We start from the raw sequence: 13160 nt of genomic DNA on the forward strand, positions 1-13160 counted from the left end.
ATAATTTTCATATAGTGTAAAATGGATGACATAGCAAAGATTATGGAATCGTTTTATTTACAAGATCTTTCAATATTCTTTGAAATGTGATGTCATGACACCCTTCCATATATTTGTATACAGAGGAAAAATGATGTAATTATAATTTCACCTTGGCTATGAATGACTCATTTCCACTACAAAAATAATTTCATTTCTTTGCTTAACCATGGGCATCTTAAATGGGAATTCCATTTCTATAGGCATCCTATTTTTTAGGCTAAATTGTCTCTACAACTTTGGTGGGTTAGATACTAATGTGCCATAAAATAATATTACAATATACTATTATGTTTATGATAATAAATTTTTACAATATTATAAAACCAAAAAAATGAAAAAGAAAGTAACAGTGATTTTTAAAAAGGTTTGCAAAAAAACCCAGTGGCTAAAAATTTTAGAATGAACCAAGGATTGAGTAAATTGAGTGAGATGGTTTGATTTCTTTCTTTTTCTATTGACCTAATTAGACAACAAAGTGGAAAGGAACACTCGCTTCCCTCCATTTTTTTTTTTTCTCAATTCCAGCCAAACACGAAACAAAATGAAAGTGCCCTGAAACCCATCGCCCTTACCCTCTCATTGAACCTGGTAGCTCTCGCCTTGCCTGTCACCTTCCGCAGGTTCGCCGCCCCTCTCATTGAACCTGGTAGCCCTCGCCTTGCCTGTCACCTTCCGCACGTTCCCCGCTAAATCATTGGGGCTTTAATGCTCGGACCCATCGGGGAAGAAGAAGGGAACGCACGATCGCAGGGGATGCAATGCATTGACGGCCGGGTTCATGGAGTTTCCATCAGACCAATCTGGAAGGCGACGCGTGTGAGGCGAAAGCCAGTTGCAACCACAGAGGACGAAACCCAGAAACGGAAACACGGCTCCACCCGCAAAAGACAAACTCGCAATTCTATCTCATTTTTAATGCTCTGCTCCCCTCGCATATAAAACAGGGGATGCTTATCAAAATCGCAGATTTTTCTGCGATATTCGCTTTTAGGTCTCCGCGCCGTCCACATAGGCTTGCCCTTTTCGTCTCTCTTTTCACTTGGTTAAATCACCAGTTTTCGAATTCCAATCTTATCCAGAACTTGATTTTTCTTATTCTGTGGAAAGAAGAAGATTTGTAGCTGCAATTCGATTAGGGTTTTCTTCAATTTGCGAAAATTATCAATTTTCTATCCTCCTCAAAACTTGTGTGTTTATTTTATTTTTCAGAAACGAGAAGCTCTACAACTGCAATTCGGTTCCGGCTTTTCTTTAATTTGCGAAAATCAGCAGTTTTCGACCCTCATTTATTGTGGTTTGTCGAAAAAGAAGCTCTGTGATTTGAAAATTTACCAGTTTTCGATCCTCCCCGCAACTCGCTTTTCGTGTTTAGTGGAAACAGTAACCCGGAAACTTATTCGCGTCCTGGGTGGTTCACACAAGCATCGATTGAGCGGCAATGGCGATTTCGGGGTCTGGATCGCACCCACCAGCAATCAAAACCGAAGCCGAGTTCGTGAGATGCGAGTCTTGCGGGTTCACGGAGGAGTGCACACCGGCGTACATAGCTCGCGTTCGGGACAGGTACGGCGGGCGGTGGATATGCGGCCTTTGCGCCGAAGCCGTTAAGTACGAGGCCCTGCGGTCGGAACGGCGCATCACCACGGAAGAAGCCCTCGACCGTCACATCAACATCTGCGACGAGTTCAGGTCCTCCGGAAAACCGTCGAGTTCGTCGGAGCACCCGATTTCTGCCATGGGGCGGCGGCTTCGGCGATCCCTGGACACTCCGGCGAAGACTCTCCGGTCCAATTCCAGCCGCGGGCTTGGCGGGATCGAGCCGGAGGTTCATCGTCCCAGGTTGCTTCGGTCCGGGAGCTGCTTCTCTGCTCTGTCCCGTTGAGCGATGGAAAGGGTCTCCTCCAGTCTGAATCCGAGGTAAATATGAGTTTCCAAGAAATGTGGCGTTGAAGTTTGAAATTTTGCGTCAATAACTATGGGTTTTAGGGTTTAATTTAAACCCTAAAAATCTTGCTTTTGAATTTTGACAGAGGAAGATGGGGGTTAATTGAAAGTTGAAACAGTGAAGTGTAATTTGAAGACTTCTTCAGTATGTGTGTATAATTTTGTTCTTGTTTGTTTCTCTGTTGTTCTTTACTTCGTTGACTGGTCACTTGATTTGACTTACCAAACATGGCGCTGAGTGAAAACTGAAAGGCAATTCCAAAATATCACTATATATCTATATTGTTTAATATGGCAAACCAAAATCCCCTCATGAGCTTGACTTGTGAAAAATTAATTTATTTTTTATTTTTTACCAAAGTATAAAATTATCACTTTTTTTTCATTTTTCTCACATTTATAATTTAGGAAACAATTAAAAAAATTGAAACACCTAGAAAAAAGGTAGCAACTTAATAGTTCTTAAAAATTTCTTTCTTATCCTTTCCTGAAAAAAAAATTAGGTCCTCCCATCAAGTACTACCAAAATATTTTAAATGATATACCTTATATGATAGGATACATATATAATTTGATGGGATCCATTATGTGGAGTATTTTCATTGGATGATAAGACTTGGGAGGACCATGATGAATCTCTTGGAGGACCTAATTTTTTCTCATCCCTTCCTATAATTTCGCACAAACCAAACAAATTAAGGTAAAACTTGCCTTCTTTAATTTAAATGAAAATTAAGTTAAAACTTGCCTTCTTTAATGAACCAATCTATGTTTTTGTGCCATTGGAATAAGGAACATATCCTTTAGGCCATTGTTTAAAGAAATCACCCTATGTTTGGAACTGAGAAATTCTTAGGCATAGGAATCAATATTTTCATCTTTGGTTATCAAGATAAGTGAGAAAGAGAAATAAAATCAAATCAAATTTATGAATAAAATTTTGATTTTACATATCATTAGTCTTTAATTTTTCTTAGGTTTTAGTCATGTTAAAATAAATATTCTTTTTTTTGTATTTAATAAAGAAGAAAAAAAAAATGAACCTTCTCCGTATTTTTCTTTTATTTTTTCAAACAAAATCCTTAATCCAAGCGACCCCTTAATAAATTCAGAGTGTTGACCTATAGATATTAATATTGTATAAAATGAGATAATAGCAATATAAATTACTTGGCTTTTATTTTTTAAATAAATAATTAAACCTAAGTTTTATAAATTATTTTTTCTTTAGAAAAATTACAAATCTATCAAAATTTGAGTATTATAGGTCTTAACCTATAATGTGCACTTTCTCTTTTTGTATTCTTAAAATTTTCCATGCCCCTATCATCCATAAATTTAATATAGATTCAATCTGAATAATTGACAATTTTAAAATTTAAATAGCATAAAATTACTTAATTTTGCTTTAATCATTTTTATTATTCCTATCTTTTCTATTTTTATAATTTTAAAAATAATTTTGAATGCATATGCCTAATATAAATATTAGTTTTTAGTATAAAACTCCCATATTGTAACTATTGTAAAATGATTTAAAATTTAATTACATTAATGCACATTGTTAATTGTTAAAGTTGTGTGATGTATATATGTTGGTTTTTTGACTCCGATCTCTATTTTGATGTTGACAAATACAAGTGTCTCATATATGTGCCTAGTATTTTAAATAAGTTTACAATTCATAACGCACACACAGAAGAGGAAGATGGAAGCCAGAAAAAACTTAAAGCTCACATCATACTGATGTATTCCATGAAGAGAAGAATAAAGAAGAAAGAAGTCATTTGTTTATTTCAATTGTAATTGCATTTGATTTTCATACTTTAGTTTGTAATAATGCATTTGCATGATATGACTTAATGCTCAGATAGGCCCTAAATTGACTTTAGGTCTCCATAAATACTTCATATTTTGATTGTGTTTATTACAAAAACAACTTTTGAGAATAAATCCTAACTTCTCCAAATTTCTTTTATTGCAAATCTTTGTTAGAGAAAAAGTTTATTACATTTTGATCTTTAAAGTTTTTATTACATATTTAGTTCACATCAAAGATCATATATGTATTGTTTTTACAAAAAAATTTTTAGAGCATAACCCTAAGTTGTCCTACAGTTTTTATTAAAATATATTTTAGGAGAAAATTTTTATTAGGGGCCAAATCTTTGAAGCATTTATTATATATTCTTTTCAAAGATTACAAAATCATTTTTTTTTTAAATACCCTTACTCTACTGAGCTTACATCATATCATAAGAGAGTGCATATATTTGAACTTTTAACGTGTACATCTTTACTTTTATTTAGAAGCATTTTATTATGTACAAAAATATTTTTTACATGTATCGGTTGGATTCAACCTGTTAATTGAACTAGGGAGTCTCAGCCCCGTAAGTGAGACCGGTTAGGTTCAGCCCGAGAAACTGAACTGGGGAGTCTTCCGGCTCAATCTTGTAATTGAGCTAGAGTTTACCTCGCTCCGTAAGGAGAGATTGTAACGATTTCTACTTCGCTCGTTTAAGTGAGTAGGGATAGTGTAATTCTTAGGGGGTATACTCAAAGCGAGAATGTAGACTGGTTTGGTTGAACCTTGATAATAAATATCGTGTGTCGCTCTATCTCTCTCTCGCTCACTCTCTCTCTCTCTCTCTCTCTCTCTCTCTCTCTCTCTCTCTCTCTCTCTCACTCATTTAATTATTGCCCTTTAATTTTCATATATTTATGCTTGTTTGTTCAATGCTATAATTATTCGCATGCACACTCTATTTCAAATGAGATATGTTCTATGTGTATGTCTGCATTTATCGTTTTATTAATTTACATACACGTTTGTATTATGAATGAAATATGAACTGTGATGAATCAGTGTAAATGTTTAAATAAGCCAAAATATTTTGAAACCCAATTCACTCCCTCTTGGGATCACACTAAAGTCAACAATTAGTTTTAGAGCCTCGTTACAAAAAGGTTAACCGCTTATGCTAAAGATCGCAATGACTCATTTTTCAGTGTATCCCTGTTTTGAGGGTTAACCCTTTGCAAATCCTCCACTGCTTTTATTGAAAAGATTTTACCATCCAAAATTTGAAAATACCATTGTAAAATCAAATGATTGGAGGATTTGTAAAGTGTTTGTCAGAGCTTATCATATCCCATTGAAAATTATTTCAAAATATATGTTTACCAAAATCTGAAAATGAATTGAATTTGCTTGACATGTGTTTTAATGCATATCATTTGTGTGCCTCGCATATTTTTACTCGTTCTTAAATGACAATCATCCTTGAACTATAATGCAAGTATGTGTGCATGCAAATATATAAGGGGAGGTTAAGCCCCACTTTTAGGAAAAACGAATAAGAACTTAATGCCTAAAATCTCACGCATGCCAAGTAATATTAAGAATGATGAACATGTGATTAATGTGCTTGAATGAAATTCATCCTTAGATGTAAATGTACTTATGTGTACCTGAAACTATACCGAGGAGTTTAAACCCCATCCTTGCCAAGAGGATTAATGCTACCTGACCCGTGGACTCACATTATTACTATTTTTACTTTTGAGTCCGATGTTTCCTTAAGCTCCCTGAACATCATATCCCGTCTTCATTGAATTATCCTTGATATGGATTGTTCTTGGGGCATATGAACAACATGCATGACTCGATATTTTATTTTTAGCGCATGTGTGTTCTAGGAAATATTTTACTGGTGGAACACAAATCATTTAACTTATATCTAGTAAAATTAGTTTATGAATGAAAAATAGGACTTATACTATTCAATCGCTTAACAGATTTTCACAATTAGTAAACAGTATAAGTAATTAACTATATCTAAATACATATTCAAATTGATAGGGGGAGCATCTTAAACTAAAATTCTATCTTGTTATGCTCACTAAAATTTTTGGCTTAGATCTGTATTAACCTTATTGGAAATTTTGATTTAAAATATATTAGTTTGCCACGGTGTCTTAGGTTTGACCATATGATTCTTGTCTAAAGTGTCCTGAAAAACATTGCTTGTTTGGTCTTTTAATTAAAGTTTCGTTTTCAACAAGCATTGCCCCCAGTATTTATTAAAAATCATAAGGGGATATATAGTTTTATACATATATATTTATTTATATATACATTTTTAAAAAGCAAGAATTAAACTTATATAGAATATATTTTTTCTCTTGCTTATGTGCTTAAATGCTTTCATGACTTATACTTCGTTGTATTAAATCTTTATATCATGAAATATTTTTTAAGGGGTGTTGTATAACTTGTTCATGGATCATATATGAAATGCATATGAACTAGTTAGACAGATTTTATGCTCAAACCTATTTTTTCTTATGCCGTATGTTTTTAAATTCTAATCTTTTGCGGAGACTTACGTTATGCTTAAATTGAAATGGTTTGTATATAATTCTAGTCTGATCATGTTTATCATGTCATTTTAAATTTAAATGACCATTTATACTATTTGTGTTATGCCAAAGCTGTTACATCAAGTAGGGGGAAAGTGTTCTAAGAAAAATAAATATCATTTTTAAAAGGGGGGAAGTTCTTTTTTCTAAGTCTGTTTTAAATACTCAAAATGTTTTCTAATTAGCTTAGCCTTTTTGCTAATGACAAAAGGGGGAGTGTAAAGACCCAGAAAAAAAAAAATAATAACATTGAAAATGATAAAGGAAAAAGGAAAAAGAAAAGAAAGAGAAAGAAAAATAAGGAAAATGAAATTTGAAAGGGGCATCAGCAGGGACTCGTTGACGAGCGCCCTATGCTCGTCAACGAGGAGATGTCGAGAGTAGGAATTTTAGACCATTAAGGGTTTGTTGACGATCTCATTATCTTCATCCACAAACGCGCTTTTTTGACTCATCGAGGAGTACACGTATCTCGTTGATGAGGACATGTGGCCAGCAGTCTATATATATGTTAAAATCAAATTTTCAGCGTGGATTTCACTTCCTCTTCACTTTCTCTTTCTCTAACTTTTGGCTTCTCCTCCTTCTCAATACATTTCCAGCCCAATTTTATCCCGTTTCAACGATTAGGAACCACCACGATGATCTAGGGGTGATTCTCTGCAAGTTGATTAGAGCAGATTGTTGATTTGGAGTCTTTGGGCACCACTCCAAAATCAAGGTAAGTGAGTTATTTTAAGATTTAAATAATTATTTGGAATATGTAGATCTAGGAAATGTGTTAGATGATAAATATATTGGGGTTGAGTTGATTGAACTAGGGATAATGCAATTTCAGGGTTTGGATTTCTGAACATTGCGGGCGTGGTTTAGGGTTTTCAGCAAGCTACTTAGGACACAGGTAAGGGGATAGATTAAGTCAGGTATTTTTAGTAAATTAATCATTGAATATACAATATTTGATTTAGAAAGGTATATATATATATATGAATTAGTATAGTTTTTGGGAATACTGATGTTGAACTGAGGAAACTTTGAAAACATATTTAATATTATTTTGTCAGCAAAATATGTTTTCTCAGGCCAGATAATTTATTACAGAGTAGTACTCACTTGTGTGTGACATGAGTATAAATTTTATTGTAAATAATGGTATGTTAGAATATTTTATGAATTCACAATACAAGCATGATTTGACGAAAGTTTTTAGAAAAACTATAAACAGTACAGAAATTATATTTTTAGTATATTATGATTCTCAGTCGGTGTAGATGCCGTGATATTCAGCCGGCGCAGATGTCACGATATTCAGTCAGTGCAGATGCCAAGACTAGATATATTTGTAACAGACATTCATAAATATTATTATTATGACAGATTTTACAAAGAATCATGAAATTGTATTATTGCAGTTATTAATGAAATATACTATATTGTAGCAGAACCCTGATGGACTAAGTATGTTATGAGCACAGTACCGTAGCTAGTTAGCCAGATCAAATAGTGTAATCCTTGTGGACCAGGATGGGTGGACCAGGTTGGTGTTAGCCGACAGTGCAACCACACTATTCATAAAGTGTTGGGTCGGAGGCTGATTAACCCCGAAGTGTTGCGGAAAGCAGGATACCCACATGTCCTGACCCAAGAAGTGTTGCGGAGATTAGAATGGGCGGACAAAGTTGGGTGGGCAATCGTCTGTAGTTATGTCATGTTTGACTTAGCCTAGTAGGCTAGCCATGGTTAAGTCCAACCCTCGGGCCGCATAACCCGATCATGTGGGGTTAATTCATGATTTAGCCTTCCATCTAAGGTATAATTTTAGTAATATATCGATATAGCAGATGATTTCTATGTATACAAAAATTTAGTATGATACAGTATGTTATGTTGATTTACGATTTATTCAGATTTATACAGAACAATTTTACCATACTTGTCAAATGCAGTTAAACTATGTACAAATTTTCCTTACTTATCAGCTATAGTTTATCACGAACAATATATGTTTATAACACAATAATACTTACGCTGCCACACACTGATATTAGTCTATTTTCCTTACTGAGAGGTGTCTCACCCCATAAATACAAATATTACAGGAAACCCAAATAGACGAGTGGACTGAGCTCCGAGATTATGGAGGCTGATAGTACTATCCTGGCTGAAGGATAAGTAGTTGGATTGAAATCAGGATGGATTTTTAGGAATATGACATTAGGGTATTTATGATTCTTTTTGGGATGTATATGTGTATTTTGGTCACAATAAAACTCTGGTATTGTATATAAGGTACATATATTACAGTTTTTGCTACATAGTTGACATGTATGTATAAATTGGTTGATCCCCAATACCACTTTGGGTCCAGGTTGACTTTGATTATATTTTATGGTATTAGAGTTCTGTTATTATTATTATTATTATTATTATTATTATTATTATTATTATTATTATTATTATTATTATTATTATTATTATGTGGACAAAAATATATAGTAAGAATTTTTAGGGCATTACAATTGTGGTATCAGAGCCTAGGTTGCTAGATTTTGTAGACTTTAGTGCGCAGCGGAAACAATACCAAAGTATAGGAACTGATTTTGAAAGAGAATAGGAAATAAGGGAGATCAAGATTTTAGTGAGTCAATGTTGGGAAGTTTAAATAAGAATTTAGGGTTTTGTTCCGCAGTTGGAAGCAGGATTTCCATAGTGGTTTCTGTGTCTTTCTTGGGGTGACAATTTCAGAAAAGCCATATTGTCTGGTTGTGTTTCTAAAATTGCAAGACTGAATCTTAAATTGAGAATAATGATGTTAGGTTAATTGATGATATGAGATTTTAGTTAGATAAATATATTAGTTATGTTATAAAGGTAGGGTCCTCGGATTACGTTTATTTTCTTTTCAGGATGGACCCTGAGGTACCAGTGCTCACGCCAGTGGTGATGATGGTGCAGAGCCCTCTAGTATGGGCGGTGGTGATTCAGACATAGTTATGCACAGTGTAACTCAATAGGTTATAACTGAGATTGCATGGAGCTCTAGGGAGTAGGGAGACCCATCAGTAGACTAGGACTGCACTATATAGCAGTTCGCCAAAATAAAGCCTCCAACTTTTTCAAGGAGTGTGGAATCGATTGCAGCAACTAGGTACAAGAAATGGAAAAGATACAAAATGTATTGCACTGCATCCATGAGCAGAGAGTATTATATGCCACCTACTGACTTATAGGGGAGGTTGAGCATTGGTGGTCGGTTGTGAGACTCCTGGAGGAGCAGAGATCGGTACCTATATCTCTAACCTGGAGCCGATTTAAAGAGATGTTATTCGATCGATATTTTACTGCCACCACTAGAGAAGCAAAAGTGGAGGAATTCTTGAACCTGACTCAGGGGTATCAGATAGTCCAGCAGTAGGTAGAAAAATTTATTGTACTGTCCTGCTTTGCCCCGTACATCGTTCCTAATGAGGCAAATAAGGCAAGAAAATTTGATAGAGGCTTGAGGTAGAAAATTTATGAACAGGTGGTGGTGTTGAAAATATAAGATTTCGCAAAGCTGGTAGATAGGGCCGCCATGGTGGAAGCGAGCAGGCAGAGGGGTGTTGAGGTGCAAGGCTAAAGGAAGAACCCACATTTCCTGGATCTTAGGAGGGTTCTAGCCGAGACCAATGGAAGAGATGTGCTTATCGTGGGAGACAGAGGTAGGAGATGGGGAGTCGCAAGATGCAAGGTGAGCAGACTTATCCCGTTTGTCCTAGTTACGGTAAGAGACGCATGGGAGAGTGCCAAGCAGGGAGAGTGTTTTCTACCAGTGCGGTAGACTGGGTCACTTGGCACGAGACTATCATGCACAGCAGAGTAATGCTTCCGCTCCCAGACCATTCCAAGGAAATATCCAAGCTCCCGAGGTAGTCAGTAGAGGAATACTGCGTAGGCGCGAGTCTACACATTGACACCGGGTGATGTTAAGGCAGCTGGCGATGTGGTGACAAGTACAATTAAAATTATTTCAAATAAAGCTATTATTTTTGTAACAACCCTGACCCGCCACATGGGCCCGAAGTGCTACTTTAGTGACATCAGTGTACCTGATACCTTATTCATCAAATATAAAATACACATATGCAGCAGAAATAAAATATAAAATCCTCAAATTACATTACCAGAGTTTTAATTATCTTTATACATAAATATATCCATTTTCGCATAATTACATCCCACAAAACTAAACAAAAATAAAATCTCTATCTACACACTACCTACATAAAATTTACATCACTAGCCCGGCTTCTCTAGCCTGCTAGACCCGATCTCTAGAATTCCCTGAAAAGATAGTTTGTAAAGTAGGGGTGAGACACAACTCAGTAAGGAAAAGACTAAGTTAATGTCAGTGTGTGGCTAGCATGCAATTAGTGTACAAAAAATAACTAGTTCATTAAATAGATAAACACATTTATGAAAACATTCTTATTTTACACTCACACACACAATTAGCCGAGGATAGGGAAGATTACCCGCCCATACAAGTAGCTTCGCTCTGCTCTAGTACCATTACTGCTACCAGGACACTCACCTTTCTCAGTAAGCCCTCGAAGTTATCTTATTAATTAACTGTATTCACATAAATTAGTAGATATGCACATAAGACACTCCCTGTGACAAACATGCCATTTACATCCCCATGGCACGGGTTGTGCGGCCCAAAGGATGGACTAAGCCTGGGAGATCAATCCAAACAAAGTAAAAAACAACATCCTCTGCAAACACATCTGCAGGCATCCACAACAAAGTTGCAAGTCCGACGCCCTTACTTCAACCTCACACAGGCAGTCGGTTGGACCCTCTACAATTCTATCTAGATAGTGTGGGTGCAGACCTATACATGCATAAGATAGTTAAGATGCATGGGGTACCGGTGTCCATTGTATCAGATTGAGACCCAAGGTTTACTTCTCAATTTTTATCGAGTTTGCAGGAAGCACTGGGGACAAACTTACTTTCAGTACAACATTCCACCCCCAGACTAATGGACAGTCGAAGAGGACCATATAGATCTTGGAAGATATGTTGCGGGCTTGTGTGTTAGACTTTGGTGGTAGCTAGATACCTTTTATGCCATTGGAGGAATTCGCCTACAACAATAGCTTCCAGGCTAGTATTGGGATGGCACCGTTCGAGGCTTTGTATGGTCGAAGGTATCAATCTCCTTTGTATTGGGATGAGTTTGGTGAACGTTAGGTGTTAGGACCTGAACTTGTGCAGAAGACATCTGAGAAGGTGGGTTTGATCTGGGAGAGGATTAAATCAGCTCAGAGTCGGCAGAAGAGCTACGCAGATGTTCGCCGCCGTGAGTTATAGTTCGAGGTGGAGGGTAAGGTATTTCTGAGAATCGCTCCGATGAAAGGGGTGATGAGATTTGGGAAGAAAGGCAAGCGGAGCTCGAGGTTTATCGAACCATTTGAGGTTTTGGAGCGAGTGGGTCTGGTAGCCTATAGAATTGCACTACCCCCAACACTCTCGAGGGTCCACGATGTGTTTCACGTATCCATGTTGAGGATGTACATGTTGGATCCTTCACATGTTATTAGCTACCAGGATGTGGAGATTGAGGATACTTTAACATATGAGAAAATACCTATTCAAATTCTGGACCGTAAAGTTCAGAAGTTTCGTACCAAGGTTATATTTAGTTAGTGAAGGTATTGTGGCATAATCACGAGGTTGAGGAAGCTTCTTGGGAACTGGAAACGAAATACGCTAGAAGTATCCATAGTTATTCTGAGTATGTGTACATTACCCTACTTTGGATTGGGATAAGTGGTTAGTCGTTGGGAGTGTATTCTATTGTGAACTCCTGAGATGGTTTATGTATGTAACCATGGTATTCCTTTACCATAAGTGAGGGTACGTATATATTGTGATGGGGCTCCGTTGTAGTAGTCACCAGTTTCTTTCTAGAATTGCGTATATGTATTTGCTTGTATGTTGAGTTTGTGAATGAGAGGTGGTAAATTTCGAGGACGAAATTTTTGTAAGGAAAGGAGGTTGTAAGAACCTGAACCATGATAGATGGGTTTAATTAATTAAATGAGGGGCAAAAAGATAAATTAAGCAGGCCTCCTTGACAAATCCATAGTTCATCAATGAAGTCTTATGGATACTCAGAGACGAGTTTCAGGGGCTCGTCGACGAGGAGAAGTTGAGGTGTTTCGAAAATTCGAAAATCCTAGGCTCGTTGACAAGGTCATGGTCTCGTTGATGACAAGACTATAAGGCATTGTCGACGAGGACACAATTCGTCGATGAGAACGAATGAGTCAAGGGTACTATAAATAGATATTTTCATTACTTGTTAGTTAAGAAATCTCATTTTCTGTCTCTATCTCTCTAGAAACTCAACCTGCTCTCCATCTCTCTAGATTTCTTCGCTATTCGTCGCGAGATTTGTTGATCCAAAGTTACCACGAGAATCATGGGAGGATTCTCTACAAGCTCTATGGATCAGATCTTCATTTTGGGTGTTTTCGAGTTTTAGCCCAAAATCGAGGTAAGGCTCGGTTTTCAATTCTGATTCGATAGTTTTGTACACAACAATGTTGTGAGTATTTTCTATACTATACGTTGTAGGTTTTGGAACTCGGTTTGCTGTTTAGGGGCCTTGGAGTTCGAGATTTACCGTTTAGGGAAAGGTAAGGGGATTCAGTTTATGTCGGTTATTTTTGAAATCGTACTCGGTAGAACTATGGTTC

The 13160-nt window shown here is 36.4% G+C and overlaps 1 protein-coding gene across 1 annotated transcript; it reads left to right on the top strand.

Moving 5' to 3' along the window:
• The first annotated feature begins 459 nt into the window (after nucleotides 1-459).
• On the top strand, nucleotides 460-2162 carry LOC131157453 (uncharacterized). The gene has a single exon (XM_058111628.1). The coding sequence runs from the start codon at nucleotides 1481-1483 to the stop codon at nucleotides 1922-1924; it is 444 nt and encodes a 147-aa protein (XP_057967611.1). The 5' UTR covers nucleotides 460-1480; the 3' UTR covers nucleotides 1925-2162.
• The last annotated feature ends 10998 nt before the right edge of the window (nucleotides 2163-13160 follow it).

Source organism: Malania oleifera, chromosome 6 (assembly GCF_029873635.1).
Source record: "Malania oleifera isolate guangnan ecotype guangnan chromosome 6, ASM2987363v1, whole genome shotgun sequence".
NCBI classification, from domain to species: Eukaryota; Viridiplantae; Streptophyta; class Magnoliopsida; order Santalales; family Ximeniaceae; genus Malania; species Malania oleifera.